The 27,337-nt window shown below is 39.8% G+C and overlaps 1 protein-coding gene across 2 annotated transcripts in view; it reads left to right on the plus strand.

Annotated features, from left to right (window-relative positions):
• The window catches only part of zmp:0000000660 (arf-GAP with Rho-GAP domain, ANK repeat and PH domain-containing protein 2), a 112,656-nt gene that overhangs the window by 33,736 nt on the left and 51,583 nt on the right, over positions 1-27,337 (plus strand). For both annotated transcript variants that reach the window (XM_034136894.1, XM_034136895.1), the window contains exons 10-14: positions 184-290; positions 8,373-8,572; positions 12,664-12,749; positions 13,000-13,182; positions 20,461-20,635. In XM_034136894.1, the coding sequence (XP_033992785.1) occupies positions 184-290; positions 8,373-8,572; positions 12,664-12,749; positions 13,000-13,182; positions 20,461-20,635 (751 nt within the window). The remainder of the gene's footprint in view (positions 1-183; positions 291-8,372; positions 8,573-12,663; positions 12,750-12,999; positions 13,183-20,460; positions 20,636-27,337) is intronic.

Genomic DNA, 27,337 nt, shown 5'->3' on the forward strand with positions numbered 1-27,337 from the left:
TCGTCTGAAAGCAGAATCGTTATGGAAGCAAACAAGCCCAAAATCTCAATGTTGACCAGTGCTTGAACAACAGTTTTTTCCTGTGGTACCAATACATGTTGACGATGCACTGTAATGTAACGACTTGACAAAATATTCCTATTAAATCTACAGATCCCCATCTCTCCTTTTTTGTTAATCCAGGACTATAAATCGGGCTTGGCTATAGCTGAAGTGGAACTGGCTGCTGCCAACATTAGAGACGTGGACCGCAGGGGCTTTGAAATCAACACGCCCTTCAAGAACTTCTGGTACGTCTACAATGTGTGTGCTGTGTCTTTTTAGGTGTGTGTGTGTAGGCTAGGGAGAGACGTTTCTTCCCTAAGCTTGATCTTTCCTCAACACACCCTTTCATATTGCTTATTTCATCATCCTAAAGGGAATGTTAGGTGAAGGAATATCTCCTGAAATGTACCCCCATCAGTGATGTACTCAACAGGTTGACACTACTAAATCTCCATTTGTATAACATTCTCTTTTATAGTACTTCCTTGAACAAATCTCCCTCCAATATCTCATATACACGTAGTATAGGAAATGCCCTTCACATACACTAAGCCTCTTGCTTTACTCTATTTTAATCTCAATAATCATATCTCACAAATCATCCGTATTCACAGATAAAAGGGCAATCTTGTTTTGGTTAATCTTCTCTTATACATGTAAGGTATTAAGAGTTTCATAATGCGATATGTTAAGAGGACTTGTGGTGAAGGATGCTTGCATAGACTTATACATTGGCCTTTAAAATATACATTGTTATTAGATAAGCTTTGTTTTCTTACCTGTAGAGTTGGAGGATTAATTCAAACCAGAATCCTTCAAGGCTTCATAAGAACTTAAACTTGTCTGCCTAACCTAACCCTAACCCTCTCTTTATCCTTCCTCATAGGGCAAATATAAAATAATGATGTGTTTTTTAAAGTTAAAATCAACTAAATTTTCTGCTTGTGAACCCAGCGACAATATTGGAAGAAGATACAGTCCTGTTTCCAGGTCACACTTTGAAAACATGACCCAAGAGCTGGAGGCATGAAGTTATACACTGCCATCCTGCCCAACAAAAGAAATACTCATTGCTTATGTTATGATGACAGACATCACGGTGTGGTCGCGAGGTCTCACTGACCTTATAAAGGGAAACTGCTAAAGTACACAGCGTACGCCGCAGGCACAACACCTCCAACTCATTTTCATTTCTGATTGATCAGGGAATTACGTGTCATTGATTCATGATATACAGATGGATTTTAAAAGTAGCTTCTCACAGTAGAAATCTTGTGGTTGGTCCACTTTGATTTCACACAACTTTACCTCGGGAATTGTTTTCATGCAGCACCCTAACAGTAACTTCACACCTAACCTGCTTTTTTTGGATTTGCAAAAAAAAAAAGGGTGAAAAAGCTTCCTGTTAACAGCCAGACCGAGCTGTTATGTCTCCCTATTTGTGGCATATTAGGTTGCTTGCAGTCTTGAAGGGCCTTTCCAAACCTCTAGTTTACTGCGTGGAAGAGTTGGCAAACCTCCCCACCAGAATCCAAATGCATCACTAAAAGCCTGAGCATGAGATTCAGTTTGCTCTGCTCATCGGTTAGTGCCTCAGGCTGAAAAGTAAACACAGGTCTCAATACCTTTTTGATCCACACTATGATTGCTGCCTTCAGAGCTGCCCAAACAAATTGTACCAAGGAGGAAAACCAACCAGGGTTCAATTTAAAAGGACTAAAGGACGCAGGTTTGAAAACGCCATAAAAAAGTCATCCTCCTCTATTTCTTTCTTAGGTTTAACACCAGACACGATAAAAACACTGCACTTAAAGGTGGGGTAGGTAAGTTTGAGAAACCGGCTCGAGATACACTTTTTGTTATATTCCATGGAATGCTCTTAACATCCCGATAGCAATGAATATTTTAAGTGCTTTGACAAAAAATCCATAAAAAAATGTCATCTGTGGAAGCCGTAATACTGTAAAAAGTACGACCAATCATTTTAGCCGGCCCGGCTAAAATAACTGGATGGCCTACCTGCCTGTCAGCCTTCCATCTGTGCACAAACTTATCTCGTGCCCTCGTTGGTCATGTGCGCATTCGTGTGTGTTGGAGGAGGGGCTCTGTAAGGAAGTGGCAGATTTTTTCCGGCTGTGTATTTTCAAATTCTAGCGATCTCGAGCTGGTTTCTCCAAAATGACCTACCCCACCTTTTAAGTGCAGCATCATTTTCAGATAATTAGATTTACGTACGTTTGCATTTGCAAAACTGTTCAATCAGTGAGTTAAAAAAAATAGCAGTCCACGTGACTTCATGTTAACAGCTCTGGATTTGTTGTTAAAATGATGCAAAGAAGGCGTGCACATAAGAAAATAAGAACTACAAGTCATCTCCGTCACTACAGGTGTAAAACAATACTCCATGAGATTCACTTTGATTGACCATCACCTATAAACCAATCCACACACTTTTACGTAGTATGAATGTCACACGAGTTAGAACTCATCTCTAATGACACAAAAATAATCTTCTCATTTGTTTTTATTTGCTTGTAATGATTGGATTTTAAAACGCTCCCCGTCACAAACCGTCTTGCGGACCATCGGTCATAGCTGTAAACACACTACATGAAAACAGGGACCTATACAAAAATCACTAATTATCGATCAGGATTAAAAAACAAAAACAAATCTCCCCTGGGATCTTAAAGCAGGAATCTCCACCTCTGCATGGACCAAAGCCTTTCAGGTGACTCCAGTCACTGAGGGCCAACAATCAATACGTCTACTGCCTGTTTGTGCTATAATGGCCCATTTAGAACACAACCGTCACAGCTGCCTGGACAAAGCATGTTTGTTTGTGTGCACTATTCTTTTTGTATCCACTTTTGCCCAATGCCTTCTTTAAAGATTCCCCCCCCCCCTCATTCCTCCACGTGGCCGTTGTATGTCCGATCGATCTGTTTGTCTCGGATCTCTTAATGGTTCCATCGCTGGGCGGCTTCGTTAATACGCTGGACGTAATTGCCATTTTGTGTGGAACAAAAAAAGAAAGAAGGTGGAATTAAAATGAGCCCAGGTCCCCTGAATTGTTTTGATGAGGTGATTGTGAAAGGCTTTTATTGTGTGTGTGTGTGTGTGTGTGTGTGTGTGTGTGTGTATCAAATCGATTGGTAGCCCTGGGAGCGTTCTCCTACCTGCTCAAGGTGGGGATTAGTGAGAAACTCATCTAATCACTTTAAGCTGTGGAGACTCACTTTGGCTTTCCCATTGTTTTGCCATCGTTAAATGGACAGTCTTCAGCCCACTGTGGTAGAAAGGCAGACTTTTATGAGTAGAGAGAATGACAACGAGGCAGTGCACAGACAAAGACACTCAACTTTGAAGACAATAAAAACTTTTTTTCTTGATCAGAAAGCACCTCTACGAAAGGTAAATCTGCAGACAAATGCCTAGCTCAAGGGCATATTGGAAAAACATCCATGTTTGTCTGGTTTGTTTTTGGGGTTATGTATTGAAAGCTCACACAATTATCTTTTTGCCTTAGACAGAAAATGTTTCCTGATGAAAACTCTCCACAGCGGGGTCTTTGGATTATCCTGAGCGTGCAGGGCATTGTTTTTTGAAGGACTTGTTGTTGTTGTTGAGTTTTTTAAATAACATTTTCCAAAGCTTTGAGCAGCACAGACATTTTGCTTTTCTTTAACTCAACTGTGCCAAGGTGGCTGCAGAAAATTCCCCAAATGTCTTTATTGCATTTGCAGACATCAAAAGGGCAATTCTTTTTGTCGTTTTGATTAAATGACCCCTTGAGGAATAGGGTTGTGTTGAAGACCATCTGTTGGCGTATAACTTGGTCTCTGTTGATATCAGCCTTAGATGTCAGTATTGAATCAAATATTATATTTCCTGCAAATATTAGCATCATGTGAATCTTGTGTATTTTTATTGATTTTCTCCATACAACATCAAATTGGTAAAAGAACATCCTGATCCTGAAGGATGCACTTCAGCAGTTAAGTATTGCACTTTAATCTAGGTGGAACACTATGAAGAGGCAGGTAATGAAAATAAATGGCCACGCATCAGAGGCCGAGATGCACAGACTATTACATGCCTTTTCATAGTTTGAGCAGTGTACAAGCAATTCTTGTTGTATGATGTACAGACAGAGAGATCGAAATAACGTTTCCAACAATCCCGAATACAAAAATACAATAATACAAATATACAAAATAATATATATAAAAAAAGGTTGCATGCTTGATTGATGTAACATCTACCAAATCAGCCACTTTTTTCTAAATCTTGTAAATGTTGGAAACATAATGATAGATGTGACCTACGTTTGACATTGTATTGGAAGAACTATAAATATATTTAGAGGTGTAAGTGGGATTTCAATTTATAGTCCAATTTTCAGCTATATTTGACCCGGCAAAACAAACTGTACATAGTTGTATTTTTGAAAAGAGTTCGGATCACCATAGAGATGTAATCAAATCCACAAATCAAAGCACATCATTGTGAATAAATACTTTTCAGGGTTAGACACATGCATTTTCAAAGATGAATGCACCTCAATTTATACTTGAGGATTATATTTAAGCATTACACGGAGCAAAACCTTCTATTTGATAATATGAACCACTTTATATTCAACTCTCCTAACATTATGTACATAATGCATGCACGCTAAAGGAGCCGTATGCCGGTTCATCATTCATAAGGAAGAATTAGATTTTCTCACTTACATGTAGAATAGGGAGCATAAATGCTTTCAACAGCAAAAAGATAGACATTGGTGGAATAATGTCAAGCGACAGCACACCAAAATTAGATTTTCAAATGTAATTGAAAATAACTTTTTATATAAAATACATTTTCATGAGTTGGGACCAATACCAGGTCCTTTGGTGAAAAGTGAACCCTGAAGTCGACTGAACAGAGCAGTGTTTCAGACAATGAAGGTCACGTTAGATTTAGTTTTAATTTAATAGTTTTACATTTTTTTAAATATGATTATTGCTGGGATGGTTTATCATTCTGTTTTTCCATAATGTAGGAAAAGCTGCAGCTAGGTTAGAATTGTCTCAGCAAGAACATCAAAAAATCCACTTATCCATTTTAAAAATACAAGGTTTTATGTGTCGGCCTAATTCTTGTCTTGGAGCCAAGCTACTAGTTTTAGTCTTTATGCTATACTAAACTGATGTAACCATCTCCTGGCTTATATTGAAGTATTCTTCATATGTGTGGAGCACTCTGAGCCTATAGCTTTAATAACCAGATCATTACAAGGGAGCAGCGTGTATTAACATGAGAGCTCTATGACAGGTAAGAGTATAATGGTGGCCTGTAGCCTGTTGTTGTGACCGTGATAGATATATTACAACAATACATGAATGCTTGAAATATTATATTTTAGTTTTTTTAAATAGCCTCTCACATGGGCGCTGTAGTCTTTGCGGTGTGTTCAAATGCAACCTTTTGGCCAAGACGCAGGCAACGTAGGGCCACGCAACATCCCTGTCACCACTGGTCCTTTGCTGTCCGTTCAGTGTGTCTAAGCTTTAAACATTAACTACACTTATAGCCGGAGAAAAGGCAACAATGTCAGTTGTTACTTTACTCCACCGCTAAAATTCCCAAATAATTCTTCACTCTGTATTCCTCACCACCTGATGACCTTGTAAACTGTAGTTTAGTTTGCCCCGTCACCTGAGACCAGCCTTCACTTCATATCTAAAACTCTGCGGCTCGGGGAACCTCCACATACTCTCGCCTCCCTTTGCTCCTCTGTGGTTTTGGAGGCCGTGCTGTAGTTCATCTGTGGATGTGAGCAGTCCTCTCTTTAGACGGGGCCCGGGGCCGAGAGCGATGGGCTCCCAACGTCTGAACCCAATCAACCTATCGATCTTTGCCGGGGTACTTGGGCGAGGCGGTGCACATCCTCTGCTTCGGGCACAAGCTTCCCCCTCCTCATCGTCTCCTTTCCCTTCCTTATCCTCAGTCTTACTTTAAACCAGTCGCCCGGTTGCCATGGAGACCAGTGGTCCCATTTCTCCTTCCTAAGTGCTTCTTTCAGTCAAGCTAAAACTCTCTCTCTCCTATTTCCTCTCAGTTTTATATGCCTGTTCATCTTGCTGTCTGTCTTCGTCTCTTATCCCCACACACATACGCACAGATCGCTTGTTACTTACGCTTATCATATCCTTATCTAATTCTGAGTTAATCGCTACAACTTTTCCAACTTCTACTCATTACTTTCTCCATCAGAAACCCGTGCTTTCTGTCCCTGCCAGCTATCTTTATAAGTGCTTGTTAGACAGAATATGACATCATTAATCTGTGTATGTGTGTGTGTGTGGATGGATTGAGAGACAAGTGAGTGTTCTGAAAGACGGCCAATTTGGGAGCTATGACAGTTAAGCCATTAACTGTATGTGTGGGTTGTGTGCATATTTATTACACATCATATAAAATGAAATATGGATGGATTGACCCTCCTGGTTGCATCAGTTTAATGAAAATATAAGATTGAGCCAATTTGACTTAAACTTGCTCTTGCAAAAGACACTTTATGGCAGAAAGTATTTGGAAACCAGACTGCCTCTACTTTCTTTGGAAGGCTTATTGAATACTTGGCAGGACTGATTTTTCTTCCATTCAGCCACATTAGTGCAGTAAGGAAATGATACTTAGGGTTAGGGTTAGGTAGACCCGGCTCGCTGTCAAAGTTCTTCTTCATTCCTAAAAGTGTTGAATGGGGTTTAGATCAGGGCTGAGGTCCAGATTATCCTAAAGTTTGTGTACACGCATTGGAGTTTACTTTCTGCAGAAAATTCGTTTTTTTAATCGAGGTAAAGAATTAGAAAAACCTGGTTTCCAGTCAAAATTCTCCCAGATAAAATACATTTCTTAGATATGCATAGTATAAGTATTTCTCATTTTATATGAAAACATATGCATTACAAAGACTTATTACATGGCTTAGTTGAATGCTCAATTCTGATTGGCCAATTCAGAACACGTGACACGTTGTTAATACAGAAGTACAGACCGCTGTCAAGGACTTATTGACCGTTGCTAAGGAGGATCAAGAAAGAGAAAGTAAAAGAGGGTAAAAGACGGAGCGCTGGACGTCAGATAAACCACCAGAATAAGGCAGAGAGGAAGTAAACACTAACAGGAACACGGTATGGTCTCTGCAGTGTTTAAGGACTTGTTAGTGGATCAGAAACTGTGAACAGAGTTGGACAGTGCTGCCGTAAAGTTGTTGTCGCAGTTCCAGCCGTTGGTGCGTCGTGGAACGGAGTTTCTTTTTTCTTAGAGGAAGAAATACGATCATTTTTAAGTCAATAAAAATAATTTCAATTAATATTGGGAATCAATTCCTTAGTTTGTTTAGTATATGGCCGTGTAATAAGCGGGATAATGTGCAGCGACTTGGTCATTATGGGGAAAAGAACACCCGACAGTCTGATCAGAGAGCCCGACGCGAAGCGGAGGGATCTTGATGAGCCCCTTACTTAACACACTATACTTATGACAGCGTAGAAAGAAAACCTGTAACATACATTTACAATGATTTCCTAACCTGGAAAGTTTGATATTAGTATATCAGTTAAGGCTGGCGCCGTTAAGGATACAGCTTTAAGAAAACAGGTGTTGAAAATAAAAATGTAAAATAAAAGAATTTTAGGATATTTTAAACTATAATGAGATGTAATGATTGTGTTTTCCCTGACTATAATTTCAGTTACTACTAAGCTGTTTGCAACTTCAATCACTTTTTTTTAACAAAAATCAAAATATTTCAATCGCACGTATTGTTTAAAAATGTCAATCATTCTCAAAACCACAGGCTTCAGGCGTCCATCATCCGCTTCACTGTCAAACACTACAATCTTAGAGCTCTCATGTTATTCCACCGGCTCCCATGTAATTATGTGGAAAGTTCTCAATGCATTTCCTAAAGGAAGAACAGTTGTAAACTCTGTATATCCACGCTGTACATGTCTTTTTCCATCACCATTTCTTAACTTTCCTAATATAGAAATAATTTCCTGAAAACGCATCGAGCATTAACACTTTATAGATTTTTGGGGCAAGGTGAGACAAATTGATTTACCTGCCCTGCCCACTCCCCTATCAATTTCACCAAATCTATTGCAATCACACATCGGCATACACACTCAGCAGACCCCCAAAAACTACTCCAAATACTACACACCCTCTAACACTGCCAAGTGATACTTTGCTGTTTAATTGCTCTCTCAAATCAAATCAATAACACTGAGGCATGTGTTGGGGTGGTGGGGCTAAAAAATCAATCGTTGCAGCTTCACGGCCGAGTCAGAACAGGAGAAGGAGGAGTGGATTGAAGCGGTCCAGGAATCGATCGCCGAGACACTCTCTGACTATGAAGTGGCGGAGAAGATCTGGTTCAACGAGGCCAACAAGAGCTGCGCCGACTGTCGCGCCCCGCAGCCGGAGTGGGCCTCGGTCAACCTGGGCGTGGTCATCTGCAAGAAGTGTGCAGGTGAGGGATATGTATGCTAATCTACTATTGCCTTCCTTCAACTCTCTGATGCAGAGTCCAATGCTAGAAGCAGGCATACATTGGTCAAAAAGAACATACTGTACTTACAACCCCCCCCATAAGTAAACATGAAGCACTTTGAATGTAAGCCAACAGGCTGTAAAAACAACTTCACTTGATCATTCTTAAATAATTAGCAAGACCAGTATATAGGGTTTGTAATGTAACTCTTAACTTTTTTGGGTCAATAGTTTCCCTTTAATTATTTAGAAAGTTTTCCTGGAGAAATATGTTATTTAATACAAATATTTGAAAAACAGAGAAAAAGTTCTGAGACTGGGGAGAACTTTTTTTAATATATATATTTATTGGCATTTTGTTTATCCAACACAAGACATGCAATATAAAAGACCTTCTTTCCTTCAAACATTTTGGTCCGAATTGAATTAATAGTGAACGTTTTTTTATTCAGTTATTATTTTCAAAATAAATCTATTAAGTTAAGGTAGAGGAACAACATTGCGACCCTAAGCTGTATTTGAAAATGTTCTAACATGATTCAAAAACCTGCTTGGAGTAGAAAAAGCATGTTTAGCACTCAATCTTAATTGTTACAAATGGTCTGGTGTTTGTTATGTGTCTGTGTGAAAGTGTGCTCTGATCCAGAGGGTCTTTTGGAAGAAGTTCTCAGGTGATAAGCCACTTATGGGAGTTGGCGCCTGGCCTCTAGACTCTCTAATCTATTTGCCAATCCTGGATGGCTCAGATGAAATGACAACAAAGATGTAGACACGGGCAAGACCCTGAGGGATCCCAAACTGCCTCTTGACCCGATAAACATGATTAGAGAAGGAGCAGCCATGCCTGATGTAGAGGGATATCTCTGTCGTTTTTTCACTCTTCTATCCACTCCTCCCTCCCCTTCCATATCTACCCTGGGCCACAGATTTCTCCCAGTTTCATAAGTTTGAATGCGATTCCTCACCTCACCTCCGCAAAGCCCATGTAATTGGTACGCATTAGATATCCAACATCCCTTTTCAAACGCTCTTAAATGATTTCATTTGCTGGACTGTTTAATATTACATTTTGTCGACATGCTGGGTGAGAGAGGGGGAATATCTGCAACAAGGAAGCTGTCCTCAGACTCTGCTCTCCTGAAATTAGGTGGCGGCCCATTTGGAATACCAATGACTGCTCATGCTTTTAATTAGCGCTCCCATGTCATTGACAATAAAGAGAAAATCTGAAAGAGGGGAGAAGTAATGAGAGGGCTAATGGTAAAAATGATCCTAGATTGGCTTTCCTCTTTTTATGCCAAGATGGAATTAATTTTAATAGTTTCTAGCTTCACCCTCTGATTCATTTTTCTTTGTATGCTTGGACTTGAAAGACTGTTAGCTTTTTTTCAATTGCATGAAAAACGATAATTTGTGAATATTTGAAAAAGAATCTCAACAACAACACAACCAAACAAAAACCTGGGTGAAAGTGTTGTTTCAAAACATTATTTGTAGCCAAGGCTAACTTGTGTCTTTTTTTAAATTACATCAGAAGATAAACACATTTCTAATCCGCTGCTGATTTGTGTTTTATCCAGTTTTCTTATTCTTATAAATGTTTACTGATTAAAAAAACAAGTCTATGAAAAAAGGACCCTACTTCTCACTTGATTAATCATCCAAGTAAACATTTTCCGCTACGTGTTCATTGTCTCTATAATATTCTTAAATAACGCATAATAGGCTACACATTTTGTACATTATGATGCCATTTACATTAAAATAGATGATAAAGCAGGATATACTTTAGGACTTGGCTACCCTATGATTAGCTTGTGTTTCCTCTCTTTTCCACCTTTTCACACAATCCAATCATACAAACCAGCGGATAGTGCTTTAAACCAAGACTCGGAGGCCTTTCTCCACACATGTAATTGCAACAAACTCAGGATGCAACTTGTAGACACGTCTGCTGGCAACAGTTGCCATGGTAACAGACAAATGCAGTGCTCATTGCTTCGCCTTGTTTCCTTTGACTCGTCATTGAGTGAGGGGAAAATGCCACACAAGTACACAGGGTTAGAAAAGCACTCCATGAACTGTCGCGGGGAAAGTTTTTAATTGGGGGTGACATCCTGAGTGTGTTTCTTTAGTGATAGCTGCTGTGATGGGAATGCCCTTTTCTTTGTCTTGTTTTTTTTGGTTCAATCAGAATGATGAATACATTTGCAACAGGCTATTTATATGTAAAGATCTCACCATGTGCCCAGTGCAACGTGCGCATGAACACGTTTTTTTTCAGCTTCATTACCCTTACACAAGTGAAAATGGTCCTGTGGAGCTGTAAGGCTCAGCGGATAGAGCGTGGCTGTGGAAATGCAGCAGGCGCCCAGAGTGAACCATTTTCAGGCAAAAGTGACAGAATCTTGCTGTTTTTGGCCTTTTTTTCTCAAGCTGGACTCATGTGGTTCCAAAGACAGTTATCATTCCTCTCCTTTCAATGTAACTTTTGGGATTGACAAACCGTTTCAAACTCACGTCTGAACACACTAATGCATCCCCACTTGACACTTTATCATTAACTTTTCCAACAAGATATTTGATAATAACCATAATGGAAGGAAATGTCTTCTATTTATATTCATAGGGACGATTCAATTGCTACTTTTATTAGAAAGTGAACATATTTATTCTGGCAAAACATCCAGTATTATAGTGTTTCTCTCTCTCTCTTTTTTTTACCAAACCAGATAATTCCCTTTTTAAACAATCAGGTTGCAAATCCAACATTACTTATGTTAGACTGTGATTGTTAAAGTGTATAACTACCCCAGAAAATGCTGATGTAAGGGATAACTGCTCAATTTAAGTATAATATGTTATACAATTGAAAGAACAGGGCTTATACATTACACATTCAAACATGTGGTTGGTATTTTTAGAAAAGCGCTCCTATACCTAATCATTAAAAACGGGACTGTTCTTTTGTAAATATTGCTAAGCATTTTTCTGATTACCATAACATCTCATGTGGCGTTCCACAGGGTGTAATACTTGGTCCGCTCATGTTTCTTTTCTAGATACATGCTTACACTGAGCTAAATGATATATCCACACAACTGTTCATTGTCATAGCTCTGCAGGAAATCTTCTACTGTCTTTTTGTCCTAATGTATTCACTATTTGATCACATCAAGTCTGACCACAATGGGATTTAGTTTGGCATATTGGATAAAAAATCCAATCTGGGAGAAATTAGACCAGTCCATTAATTTTATGATTTGTTCTACTGAGCATAGACATGATGAAGTATCAGTATTTCTAAAGTAGGTAGAGTCAATCATAATCACTAGTTATCAAAGAAGATTTCCAAGACTCTCTTTTAATAACTCAGATGACAAATAATTCCAAAATGTTCAGCATCTGTGTCAAGATGGCCTCCGACAGCTCAAGGCCCTACATTTCCATTCACAACTGCTCTACTTGAGCATAGAAGACTGTAATGAGATCATGCCAAAACTAAATCTAAAATTATATGACTTTACACACAGGACAATAATTCACATTCACACATACAGCGTATTTCTGCTTAATGTATTATGCATGTCTACTCTGTCTTTGGCTATAAGCAACGCTAGAAGCCTCTCGTTCACCCAAATAAACAGGCCGACCCACAAACACAATGAATTACTCATGATTCATTAGCAATTAATGGCCCTCATTCTGTGCTTTCATTTCCAATTAGGAGTGCTGAGGGGACTAAATATGTCTGTTGTGAGTGAGCGAATGAGCTTCCAGTCATGCTCGGTTTCCCCGTCTTGTAACTGCCTGTTTATTGTTTATTCCACCACTGACATGTGGTCTATGTTTGTACGAACACTATGGAGATTTCTCTGCATACTTGTACATGTTGATTTTTTGTTTTTCCGTGTGCACTTTTCAGGAACTAAAAGCGTAGCCTCACAGCCATGCATTTTGGAATATATCTAATTGAGGTTTTATACACCCAAAGGTTATTTGCTTTTCTGAGCTTATGTTTATTTTTTTGTATCTGTGAACTCACAAAGGGTGTTTCTTTCTGTGTATCAGGGCAGCACCGCTCCCTTGGACCCAGTATATCCAAAGTACGGAGCTTGAAGTTGGACAGCAGCATCTGGAGCAATGAGCTGGTGGAGGTACTTATCAGCAAAAGCAATATTCATCCTCTCAACCCTTTTAACAACATAATCCAATTGCCTTTCAATTAGATTTGTGGTGTTTCAAAATAACCTACTTTTTCAAACCTTCAAAGGGCACATAAGTTAAAGTCAAATACAAATTAAAACATTTTGTTGCCAAGACAAACGTGTCTCGTTAGGGCTTGGCAAATGTTTATTTTAAACCCTTATTCTCACCTGCATTTGTCCTCTCACCCTTTTTCTTAAGCTCTTCCTTGAGGTGGGGAACAAGAATGCTAACAGTTTCTGGGCTGCTAATCTTCCCCTGGAGGAGGAACTCTACAGCGGGGCCTCGGCCGAGCAGCGCGCCACGTTCATCCGCAGGAAGTACAGGGAGAGGAAGTACCGGAGGGTCCTGGAGGGCTTTAATGATCTGGAGCAGCTCACCCAGGTACACACTTCATAAACACACTTCAAATGAAAACCGAAACTAGCCATTTTTCTGATAATACGTTGAGGTATATACATTTATTTAACCCGAAAAAAACCACCTAGTAGATAATCCTGTTTTTTTTTTACTGTCTATTAGCTTTTAGTTTTTACCAGAAGTTGACTAGGGAGCAGGAAAACTACTTTGCCTTTGAGCTAAGCTTGTTTTCTCCTCCACTACACCAGCACAGTGTTGCACCTGTGCGTGTCTTTTCTGTCTTTCTCTGTGAACACGCAGAGCAAGTACAGTAGATCCACAACTTCCCAACTCCCATCACTGCCGTGACAAGTGATACTTAACATTGAAGTTGGGGTTAGTGTTGCATTGACTGTGTTTTTAAGTGTTGCCTCAGACACACTGACTTCATCACTGTGCCAGAAAGACTTTATTTTTGAGTGCTGCACTCTCTACCTGGAAATTGTACTGCATTATATATCAAGAAGAAATTGGATCCATTCAATGTTTGTTTCCCATGGGAAAAGGATAAGGATTTTAAGGTTTGTATTCATTGTTCCTTTTTGTTTGAGCTAATCACTTTTTACTAGGGCTGTCAGTCGATTAAAATATTTAATCGCGATTAATCGCAAATTAATCGCACATTTTTTATCTGTTCTAAATGTACCTTAGAGGGATATCTTTCAAGTTTTTAATACTCTTATCAACATATGAGTGGACAACTATGCTTTATATGTTTGTTTATTATCATTTGAACAATGACAAATATTCTCATGAATATTAAACACAACAACCTCTGAACATTACAAATATTCGCCTCAATTCAACCTGGAACCTCTCTCATACTGTGTGTGTGTGTGTGTGTGTGTGTGTGTGTGTGTGTGTGTGTGTGTGTGTGTGTGTGTGTGTGTGTGTGTGTGTGTGTGTGTGTGTGTGTGTGTGTGTGTGTGTGTGTGTGTGTGTGTGTGTGTGTGTGGTGTGTGTGTGTGTGTGTGTGTGTGTGTGTGTGTGTGTGTGTGTGTGTGTGTGTGTGTGTGTGTGTGTGTGTGTGTGTGTGTGGTGTGTGTGTGTGTGTGTGTGTGTGTGTGTGTGTGTGTGTGTGTGTGTGTGTGTGTGTGTGTGTGTGTGTGTGTGTGTGTGTGTGTGTGTGTGTGTGTGTGTGTGTGTGTGTGTGTGTGTGTGTGTGTGTGTGTGTGTGTGTGTGTGTGTGTGTGTGTGTGTGTGTGTGTGTGTGTGTGTGTGTGTGTGTGTGTGTGTGTGTGTGTGTGTGTGTGTGTGTGTGTGTGTGTGTGTGTGTGTTGCATATATATGCTCGAATGGGAGCTGCCTGGACGCTGCAATCGTGTTGCGCGCACTATCCGTGCTGAGTGTGCTGACTTTTCGTACAATGTCCCACTGTCTGGCTACCTGCATAAAGTCAAGTGCTCGGCGCAGTTGTCGGCGAAATGTCATTGAAACAGCTCCTTATATCCGTTAGCGCAGCTAGCTAGCACCAGATGCTAACAACAACAACAACACGTAAGGTGTGCCTCGCTCGCGCGAGTCGCGCCACACATACACACTCCCTCCCGGTCCTCCCGATGGCCAGTCCGGGCCTGCCGGTGAGCGTGGAAGTGTGGTCTGCCACAAGCGGGCGACAGGAGCGGGGCTGTCAGCATCAGCTTGTCGATGGTATTTTACACTCGATGCGCTCTGAAACTACGGCGGCCGAGGACAAAAAATACACATGCGTTAATCGCGTTAAAATAATTAGTGGCGTTAATTTTTTTTTGCGTTAACGCGTTAACTTGACAGCCCTACTTTTTACACATTGTACTTTTAGTTTAGAATATACTTTTGAATCTGGAAAGGATGTTTTTTTTTACCAGTTAGAAGTTGCTTCATAGTGTAATATTTCCATTTAAGACTTTGAATGTACTTTTTCCATCTCTTGTTACCTAATAATTTGTTCCTATTGCAACCAATCAAAGTGCACCCAAAGTGAAAAACCTTTCAGTCATAACCGGCCATCCACAATATCTCCATATGTACTTCTAGGAAGCATAGTACATGGTAAACTCCATTACCAAAATCCAGCTAACCTAAAAAAGGACATATTTTCATGACCTTTTGACCATCAATAAAACAGAGATACATGTCTGAAAATGCCAAAAGCACCGTCTGAACGATGTTGCTAAGGCCTTCTCCTCCAGTTTGGGGTTGTGTTTTTATTGCTGTTCTTTGGCATCCTTTAAAAGAGAGGCTCTTAAAAGCACGACTGAGCTAAGTTTCCACCAGCGTCAGCATTTACGCAGATCAGCCCCCTTTGTATTGTTTTCTCGGGTAGAAAGAGAGGGATGGAGATGTAGAGAGAAAAAGGGAATGAAGGGAGAAGGGGGGAGAAGTGTGGAAGAAATATACTCGCTAGCTAAGTGGAAAAGTGGATTAGGATTCACAACAGAAACGCTTGGGTTGGTTTTATTGCGGCTTTGCTGGCCTTTGCGTGTGTGGGAGTGTGTGTAGCGTACACGCGTGTGAACATGTGAGCTGCACCACTAAGGATGTGTGAATTTGCTGTTATAGGGGGAGTTTTTTGCAGGAGAGAACGTGTGACAGACAGGGAGAGGGTGGCTGTCTAAAAGCGTTCGGCCATTGGAGGTGTGTGTGTGAATGTGTGTGTGTGTGTGTGTGTGTGTGTGAGAGAAAGAGTGAGAAGAAAAAAGGTGGGAAAGGGGGGGCTGTGTTTGCTTTTTCTACATCGAGTCTTCCTTTTATAAATGGCTTTAACAGATTTGATAGGGATCAATGTGTCACAGAGCCATTACACACACTATCACTCAACATATGCGCATGCTTAAATAATAAACACAGTCTAAAAACAGTTCCCTTTATCTCGAGAAAAAGTCATAAATCACAAGCAACCTAAAAAGAAATACAGTATTTTTAACATAAACAAGGACACTGCGTCTAATCTCATTGGACTCGTTGTTCCACTTCTGTGTCACACTTACTTACCATTACACAAGTATGAATATGGAAAAAAATAAAAGCTATATAAAAGCTATTCCTTTGGGAGTCTGCTCCAGAACAAAGACAATGATACTAGCAATTTCCTCTCTGACATTCACGCAATTTTTGAAACATTTTAACAGTTTTTATGGGCACAGGGGTCATGAAACTCACCGTCAATTACCGTTTAAAGTGTCGATTCAAGTAATGAAATACAAATAAAAAGGCAGTGAAGTGATATACACCTGACTGCATCAATATGTCTCTAAAATAATCTCACATGGCGTGCTTGTTCTGTTCTCTGCATCCATTTTCTTTTTTATTCCCGCCCTCTCTTTATACCGCTCTCTATTTCTTAGTCCCGTGTTCCCTATTACAATCCAGTATCCCAGTGACCTCCACAGAGTCTCCGCAGGCCACATGACCTAGAGAGGGGGTGTCAAAGGACCTTTTTATATCATTACACACACACACACTCACACACACACATAAACCCTCTAGTGGCTGCAGTAATTGCTATGACATGGAAGGTCATTTCCAGAGATGATACGGAATAAGGCCAGCTTGCTTGGGACTATTTCGCCCTAATCTGACCGCGTACTGTGTGTGAGACAAAGACAGTTAGTGAATAAACTAATCATCTGTTTATATAAATTACTTTTACATGTGATCTGTTGATTAAAGAATACCGTCAGTCTCTTTCTCAAAGACTAGAAGACAACAAAGGATGTATTGGACAACCTAACTCCTTTCCTAGTCTTCACTGAAGCCATTTTAGACAACTTCTGATTTAAACCTCTGCTATACTTCAGAATGTATTATTTATCACATTGGAAAATAATCTCCAATTTATTTAACAATTTATACACTTTTTTTTCAAATTAATTATTAAATGTATTACTTTATTTATTACTTACTTTTACTTTATGTAATTTATTTCAGAAACACTTTTTGTTATATTCCATGGAATGCTCTTAACATCCCGATAGCAATGAATATCTTAAATGCTTTGACAATAAATACATAAAAAAAATGTCATCTGTGGAAGCCGTAGTACTGTAAAAAGCACGACCAGTTATTTTAGCTGGCCCGGCTAAAATAACTGGATGGCCTACCTGCCTGTCAGCCTTCCATCGGGGCACAAACTTATCTCGTGCCCTCATTGGTCATGTGCGCGTTCGTGTGTGTTGGAGGAGGGGCTCTGTAAGGAAGTCTGAAGGAAGAGGCATATTTTTTCCGGTTGTGTATTTTCAAATTCTAGCGCACTCGAGCTGGTTTCTCCAAAATTACATACCCCACCTTTAAATAGCATACTGACAGCTCGCAAGACCCAAATATAAATGTTAAACACTGTGTGCCAACAAGCGGGGCCATGTTGACAAATATTGAAGGCTACAAAGAAATAAAAGTACCACCATAATTATTTAAAATATTTTATCTCTGGCATCACTTCTGCAACTGAGGTAAATAAATATATTAAACAAGTGAAAAGTCTACATACCAAAAGCGTCCCTGAGGCTTCGTACACATCAAGGCCACCCATTTTGGTTATACTGAACAGAGAAACCGACAAAATAGTATCCATATTTGTATGTTTTTTTGTCATATGGATGCACCATATTAGATTAGTTGAACCCTCACAAGACTTTAATTTTTTTATAAAAACATTACAACGTTAACGTCTACTGATATTCAGTTCAATTGATGCTTATTGGTAGTGAAACACAATCTAAAATGTTGATATATAATGCCCTATGCCTTTTAAAAATACAGTTTTTGCTGTGCACATAGAAAGAAATGAATATGTCCTTGTGCATCTTGTCTGAGTGCAGGTTATGTTGCGTTGGTGGGCTAAGTTCAATTGACAGGTGCTTTGTTTGTGTGTGTGTCTACGCTTCACCGTGCCTCACTTTCAGACGAGCCTTGTTTGTTTGTGGCAGATCGATGCAGCTTACCGACTCACTCCGAGTCCGATGAAAGGAGAGGTTGCTCGTCGGAAAAAAATCCGCCATTTGCCTCTCGACTCCTCTGTTGATCCACTTTGTCGCGGGTCATCGTGCACAATGTCACATCAATTGACTGCACTGATAGGAAGAGACAGACAAAGACAGAAAATACTTTCCTCTATCAGACTGTATTCTTCTGACTCTTTTAATCTCGCTGCACTTAGCTGGCTCACAGGTGAATAGTTTAAAAAAACATGGCTAGAAACTAGTGCGATTTTCCACTCCTAATAGAGAGGAATTTAATGTCATGTATTTATAGGAGCACAAGTTTGTTTAACAGGCCCCTGGAGACCAAGTGCCAACCACAATGGGTGAACGCTGAAACCAGTGCAAAGTCGCCTTCAGCAGCACTTTTACTAATGACCACCATATGTTATTCAGTCTGAATTTCAGCACTTTAGTGAAAAGGAGAAAGATAACATGAGAATATTAGAAGAATATAAAGAAAAAATATTTAGATATGATTGATATATATATAACTCTTTTTGATACATATATCTTTACAATTTGATTTGTATATATTTACTGTTTGTGTTTCATATTTCTTCATGACATTAAAGGTGGGGTAGGTAAGTTTGAGAAACCGGCTCGAGATACACTTTTTGTTATATTCCATGGAATGCTCTTAACATCCCGATAGCAATGAATATATGTATGTATTTTCAAATTCTAGCGCACTCGAGCTGGTTTCTCCAAAATTACCTACCCCACCTTTAAACTAACAATTTCCCTAAGTTGATCTAATGTAATTGAATCTGTTTTAAAAAGTACTCCTCCAATAAGGATATTTCAAGATTTAACAAGGTATTTCAGACAGGTGTCTCAGCCTATCACAGCCTGATGTGGTGGTTGCTGTTTGCATCTTCAACACAATCTTTTAATCTTTCCTCTAATTTAGATATGTGTGGATTAGGGGTTGAATGGCCAGAATCTGGTTTTGCTCAAAGGTTTTATCTTTAAAGGGCCACTCCACCTTTTTAACACTCAAAGGTGCTGCAGGTTTATTTGTTGCCAATAATCTTCGAGTAGGCTTCTTTGGTTTAAAGACGATATATTCACTTAGATTTGAGACTTAGAATATGTTAGTAAGAAACTTTCTTTTAAACTGGAGAATAAAAGGACAAAACACAATTTGTAGTTTGAAAAATAGACAATCAGTTTCTTGCAATTACACAAATGTAATGTTCTTTTTAAATATGTCTAAAACTGAAACTGATTGTTGATTGTTATTTAGAAACAATTACAAATGCACTTACTTTGTTTCTATATGAACATATAATTGATTTGCAAACGTACTATGATTACGGCCATTTTAACATAGATATAATTATAATATATGTTTTACTTTGCAGGGTTAGGGTTAACCCTAATAATAATAATGAATAATTGCCATGTTCAAAGAAAAACATGTGGGCAAAATACACAAATCAGTTTGTTTTCTTAAAAGCATATTTAACTGAAATGCCATTCTTTTAATTTTTTTAATTTAGAGTTTTTCAGACAGATTGAAACACTGATCTTTCTTCATGCAGCATATTGTATGCAGTACAGAGTTATTGACATTCTCCTCTTTACTTTTAATTCTTATTAATTTTTATATTTCTTATTGCGTTGTTATTTGCCAATTTTAAATTGTTCATATTTTGTATACTAATGGTTTCAAACCAAATATTCTCTCAATTTGCCTCAGTACGCTCCGCTGTTGTTTTTTGCTCAGTTCATTGTATTTCACTTTTCTCTATGTTCAAAAGAACAATACTGTTAGTTTTATTATATTCATACAGCCCATTCTTCCCGTTCTTATTTGCTTTATTCCTTTTTTTTCAAGGGGATTAGTGATTTAATGATTCCCGCAAGGAGTATTAAAGTCTGATCATATTTTAACTTCTCTTTTGAGATCAGCGGGAAGAACTCAATTCCAAACTTTAATATGGTTTTCTGACGCCGCTTTATAGACTCTTTGTCCTCTATCAGCCTGGCGTGCACACTCACAGCGAGCTCCTCCTACAGCAGGAAGTGAGACCAAGCTCGCTTCTCTAGGGATTTTCACTGCTTCTTTGTCTAGGATGGGACTTTTTAAAAGTATTAATCCATTTAAAGAAAGTTACTTAGAAATGCAATGAGACATGACTGCACTAATTCCATCTTTTAAATAAGTACAAAAAGTAAGTTTGAGTATTTCCTCCACCTTGAGTGACTTGCATGAATAAGGTTTGTGACTATTTCATATCAGCTTTTGAAATTGAAAAGTGTTTATGCTCTCTTCTCTCCTGTTTTAATGTATGTGCAGGCACTGTGTGCAGCGGTGGTGATGCCTGATGTGCTGCAGACCATGGAGCTGGTGTTCAGTGGGGCGGATGTCCTGTGTGCCACGGGGGATCCGACCTGCTCCACCCCATATCTCCTGGCCCAACGCACTGGACTGAAGCTACACATGGAGTTCCTGCACCAAAACAAACACTCTGGTAAGAAACTGTAGGTACGGTTTGGGCCACTATTTACCACTTTATATCAGTATAACAGTGGGTCTCTTTTCATTTGTAGCTTAAAACACCTGCTTTATGAAAACTGTTGCCACCAGATCAACTGTAGTTGGCTAGCTAATATATGATAACACAGTAAGTTGGTTGAAAACCTCCAAGATTCAAAGGCTTTATTTTCTGATCCAAAAGAGCTACAGCGTAGTTGTCAGTACTCGAGACACAGCAGTCCTCCATGGCGCCATCTTTCAGCATCTCGCTGGCTTTACCGCCGTTCCAGCTGATTTTAAATGTGCTTTCTGTAAAAAATACTATACTTCATGGCTTCATAAATGCAGGGTTGGACACCTGTCAACTTTTTCAAGGTTTTGAAACCCATCTAGGTCACACATTTGTGTAGATCTGGGTACAATTTTAGGTGATTCTGGCCTGTAGTAAATGTTCCAAACTGGGCAAGACTTCTTTAGGACTGGATGGACAGCAGCTTTTCCTGTAGTGCAGGGATGCAGGGACAGTATGTAAGTCCAGAGAGCTGACAGTGTGTATACCTAGCTCCGGTAAGCTCTTCGGCACTGTTACGCCCAGGCCTTTGTTTTATAAAAGGTGGTCAGAAATACCTTTCCGGTCCACTGTATGTCATAGTGCTCTAGTGAGGGAACAACACATTGTAGTTATCCTCCTCAGGCCAATGCTCGACGAATCAAGCAGAGCCTGAGAGTTACGGCTACGATAGGAAACTTCCTGTCCAGGATTCAACCCAGTTCCAGATGCTAGAGTACACCAAGTAGCGATTAAACAAAATAACTCCTATATTCTCCCAGACAGACCTGAAAAAGGTGCTGACTCATAAACCTGTGGAAAAAAAGCCTTTAAACCCGGTGTGCGAGTTGGACTTTTACAACCCTCGGCGCCACATAAACTCAGCCTATTGTCTTTATACTTTAACAAGCCAATCATGTTCAAAGCTCAAGCCCACCATTGTGCCGTCACATTTATAAAAGCAGTGGGAGATCTTCACTCTCCCATGAATAGGAAATGAAGGCACACAAATGTAAAGCTGGTGAGTTTTAAGGGAAAAAAGTAATCGCTCCCTTCCTTTTCCCCTTGCTACTTTCCCCCTTTGTATTACCCACCTCGGGTTCCCACCATCGGAGGCTCGGCACAGATGTCGAGACGGGTGTGTTTTGTTTGTGCAGTTGCTCACCGGGCTGATGATAGGAATGTGTTAGATTAAAGGAGCGAGGGGGAGGCGGTAGCTGGGGCCGAGGGGAGATTTCTTAGGGACTGTATTTTACATAATGTATGCGCCACGTCTGTGCACACTCGCCAGCCACCGAGCCTGTTAGGGACTCCTAATTGCTAGCAAGGGTCACCTGGTCGCCTTTGGTGATGGCCATTACTTGGAGACACACATGCAGATACATACACACATTCCCCCGTCTGGTATTGTCCATCTGAAATGTGAAGCATACAGTAAAGGATGTTTCTATATGCTCGTTATATGGAAAAAAGTTGTGGGGGTTATCATTAACAAACAGAAATATGGAGCTCTTCCTATAGAGATGGATGCCCAACTAAATTCACCAACTACTGCAGGCGTAAGGACACAGGTCAGGGAGGTTAGCCATAACTCAAAAACCACTCTGACAGATTTACACTGCTTGGCTGAGATGGAGATCTTGCCTCAGGGTCAACAGTCAGTCAAGTTGGGACTGTATGGCCGAGTGACCACAAGGAAGATACTCCTACAAGTGACACATGATATTCACCCAGGGTCAGACCCACCATTAAATCTCGTATCTTGTTTACCTTTAAGATCCCACCTCCTAACATGTGCAAAACAGAAAACATACAGCCACTGTCGCCAGATTTTAGATCTTTGTTGGAGTATTCCTAGCATTCACTTTTACATTTGACACTTCTGCACACATGTACTTTATCCGTGTAGCTGAAATCAAAATAAATGTTGAGTTTGAAAGGTGGGTGTGATTAGAGAAAAGCCTTTTCCCCCCCAACGTTAACCAATATGAAGAAATGTTATTTAAATTAATCAAAGTCTAATGGAGGTTATCTCAAGCTAAATGTCCATAACTTGGTTCAATCATTATCATTTTCCTCAGTGGGAAATATTTAGCAATCCCCTGAACAATCTGCAGCTTTGTTTCACTTCACATGACCTACTTTCGTGTGTGACATGATGAAGTATCATGTTTGTTCTTTCAATAATACTCTACAGTTATGAACATCCATTATTCATTAGCAGGCTTGAAAAGATGATTGTAAAAAAAATATGAAAAATATTTAAAGTGGACCTATCATGCTATATTATAATAATATAGTGTAGGACCATACCTATATAAGGCATATTTATAATTTTATTTTTTCAAAATACCAAACAGATCATGCATTTTAGCCATGCCTCATTTTGCTCAATTTGACAATTTCTAGCTCTGTTTTAGCAAGGGCAGATTCAGTGAGAACAGCACCATCTACTGGCCTGGCATATGTACTACAGCGTCTCCAGCGCTTTCGAACGGCAATGGCCGTGGCTGTCTCCTCCTGATTGGTGGAGTTGGCCCAATAGCCGTAGCGCCACTGTCCTGACGTCAGGACAGTGTTCAAATCTGGATCAGTTTTGATCAGATCCGTTGCAGCCCCTTTTTTAGAGATTTGGGTATGGAGGAAAATAGAGAGGGTTGTGTTTTCTGACACTTGGTGAGTTCCCTGGAACACCGGGGACACATATTCATGTATAAAAGACGTACAAAAGTGCATTTTGCATGATAGGTCCCCTTTAAAGAACATTTATTTTATTTTATATTATGCATTTTTTTGTGAATAAATAGATTATAATGGTGTGCTGAAAGATTAAGGCTCCACACAAAACACTGTCCGAATTCCCCATTTGACTTTTTCCTACTGCCGGACACATTGTCGCATCACACAAAGCTAAGTGTTCCATTGTCTTTGTGCCTGCAGCCCCTTGAGTTGCAGTAAAAAGAAAACTTGCGACAAATTTTGATTAAACAAAAAATTGAACTTTTCCCCGTTGTTTTATCTTGTAGAAAGTGGGACCAATTCAATACCCATATGACACCATCCCTTCTGTGTAGCGTGCTGTTGACAGAGGGAAGATAGAGATGAGAATAAAAGGAGCCACATAGGAGCCAATATTGAGGACAAAACAGAGTGCAGAGTTTGTTTATGGAGTTTAAGAGACCTCAGCCTTGGGTTACATTTCCACACACACAGGAGGACACAAGGACAAAGAAGTATTTCATTTGTCTGCTGCTGTCATGGCATTATGCGCACCTGTTGTGACTGTTTGCTTAGATTTTCTTTTGTTTTTACCTTATCAAGCAGACATCCACAACAAGCATGCACTTCAGGCCTTCATCTAACCCCCGCATGGTGCTGTGAACCAGAAAGAAATGACGGCAAACATGCTTCTTCACCAAATTCACTAAACCCCCGCTGTGAGACAGGGATAAGCCGGCAATAAACAATCGTCAGACACGCTGAACAATTCTCACTCTTAACAACAGAAGTCTAAATTGGAACATCTCTTAGTGTGCAGAAAACCTTACAGCTGCGTCCCCTTCACAGTGTGAACCAATTTTGTAGAGAATTTAAAATGGGAAAACCCTGCATTTCCCCTGGATATAGTGTGTCAAAGCAAAGCCTGCGTCTCCCAGAACCCCCTTCCCTCCACAGCTTTTGTATCTTCGGCATCAGGTCATTTTCTGACGGCATCGCCACTTCATTAGCTCCTTCTCCACGGCCTACATGTGAGTGCCTCCATGTTGGTCTCGGCGGCCCTCATCGTCCCGCCTACACCTGCTCGCCCAAAAACACCCTGGGATACCACAGGAGCATGTTCATTTACATATCCCCATCCCAGATTTCACAAAAAAGCCAACAGCAGCTCCCCAAGGCAGAGTGTCTTCGCCTTTTGGAAACCCCTAAGGGCAGTTTCAATGATGGATGTATCTCTTATAGCCAAAGGCTTCCACTCAGGTGGTTTCTTGTGTATCTTCAGGTTCCTTTATCATTTTTCATGTCAAGTGAGCTCCCATATGCTACTCCCAAGAGGCTACATAAGCCACATAGATACACATTAAAATAGTTGTAGCATCAAGTTTGATTAAAACCATTCACTGAATATGAAAGTTGAAAACACACTGCCAACATCGAATATTTTTACAATCATTTATTTTGGCACAACTCATGTCTAACTGAGCTGTCACCAGTTGCTAACTTGTCACTTTGCAGTTTGAACATAGAGATGGATATGAAAACAGACACCTAATTCTGTGCATAATGTTCTTTGATCTGCGCTGATGCCACTTCTTGAATGCTAATTTCTAGTTTCTAGCCAAACAAATCCATAAATGGAGACTATTAGGTTTGAAAGTCCGCTAATTAATCAGTGTCTATGCACTAAATTGGAAGTAATATTGGACGTTAGCATCAGCTGATGGTCTAAGAATGTTAATATAATTGATTTGAATAATAATCATAACAATACACTTGAAAAGGTTGTATTTAAGGGCCTGTTGGAAGGATAAAAGGGTTTTTGACCATCTTATATGGTAAATACCAAAGTAGGCTTCATAAATTCCAAAATGTGTCAATTCTCAACATCTTGCTGGCTAATTTATTAGCTACAGACTATAAACTGATGGTTTCGCCAGCATTGCTGTCCATCCAGGTCTGTAGCCTAAATGGATTACTCAGGAGACCATTTTGGCAAACGAGCAGTTTATTAACCAACAAAAGAAGTCTCGGCCCTTGGATGTGTCACTCTGTGTTGGAGCCACTGGTCCCTGTCTGACCGGAAAGACAAGTTGGTAATTGATTCTTAAACGCTGCAGGTGGGTAACATTAACAACTGAACTCCATCTGCCACTTGGCTCTGCTACCAATGCTCTGCCATGCTGGATCAGTTTACACAAAATACCCTTCCAAGTCCTTTTTTGATAAATCGTCATACACTGGTAAACTTCACAAAATGTTAGTTGATGACTAAACATATTAGTTTATAGTTTTGTATTCACATAAGCACGGATGTTTATTAAGCACATCCATACTAAGGTGAATAAATGAATGTGGGGTCTGCAATTTTAGCTAACAGCAGCCCTCACTGTCGTTGGAAAAGACCAGGCTGATGAGAGCGCTAAGACGGAACCAAAACATAACATTTGCGAGCCCCAAAATGAAACTGAAAGGGGCTGAAACGCTCATATACTGGAAGCGAACTGCAGGGTGTGGTCATAACTGTTTGCCACTACAAGTGACCCATTTCACTTTATACTGTCATTTGCCCCATTTTTCATATAAAACATGAAATACTGCAGCTTTAAAGCAACTACATGCTACAAACAAAAGCATATTCCATAATGTGTACTATGCTAAACTCATAAACATACAAAAAATAGTGGCTTTAAGGTTTCAATTTGGTGCCTGCTCCAAACAACTTGTGTGTTTTGCAGCAAGACAGTGAACCCCTGCCAGCTATTTGACTGTAAATCTCCGGGTAAAGCATCAGCTAATGCCTAAACTGTAAACAAAGCAATGCAAACATGTAAATTGTGTTTTATGGCGGCTCTTCATCCCACCCAGGAGGCCTCTGTACTGCAAAACCCCAAGCTAAGCAGCAGTGCCTTTCACTGTGTCGACATCATTCCGCTTCTCCTTAAATGACACACGGTGGATTTGGAGGCAAAGAAGTTTTATTGTTGCCACCCTAGCATCCCTGACGCCTCAAATCTCGCGGCACATTAAAAATGTATCCAGCAGGCTTTCTGTGTGGATAATAAAAACAGGAACAACAACACACGTTCAAAGACAAACACTAAATCACAGGCCCTGTTTCTTCTTGGGTCTCCATTCCACCCCGCTGTTAGCAACATAGCTACGGCTGTGCCTGTTTCTTCAGTGATTGGTGACGTTGTTGTTTTTATACGAAGCATAAAATGGGCTGTTGGAGAGTCAAAGGGTCACAAGCAGTACTCAGTGTTTGTGAAGTGTGTGTGTGAATGCGGCTTCTTGATAAACACCCCAATTAATAAATGAGGTTCATCGGCACTCCAATATACATTTCCTATTAATACTAATATTCTTACTTTCCTAGTTGTTTTAATATACATTTTATTGCACATTCCTTCTTTTTAACTTCTTATGTTTGACTATTTATTTACATTTTCTAGAAATTTGAATTGAACATCTAATGTTAATTATATTTGATTTTGTATTGGACGTTTTGCTCTTTAACTTATGCCTGTATAGATATCTTTAAATTGTTCTTATGTTTATATATCATTTTTTGACTCTTTCTTTTAAGATGGAGAAAGTATTTTGATTATTCTATACTAACATCATGTACATGTTTTCTCACTCTCGTCCTCTAGCCTCTTTTATATTTCGCTGACTCCAAGTGTTATCTCTGCTTGCATTGCATATGTTCGACATTGGTGTTATCGTTTATTATATACGGCTTCACTGCCTGTGTGTGTGTATATGCGAGTGTCTCTGATTACCCCACTGTCCACTGCTTGTCGGAGACCACTTTGTGACCGTTGCCGTGGGCGACCAGATGGCTAATTGAGCACTCTGTCATGTCACATCCCTTCACTGGGGACTGAGCCAATCGGCACAGGCCAGACTTCTCAACTGCCGCCCCCACAG

The sequence above is a fragment of the Trematomus bernacchii genome, unplaced genomic scaffold, assembly GCF_902827165.1.
Source record: "Trematomus bernacchii unplaced genomic scaffold, fTreBer1.1, whole genome shotgun sequence".
NCBI lineage: Eukaryota > Metazoa > Chordata > Actinopteri > Perciformes > Nototheniidae > Trematomus > Trematomus bernacchii.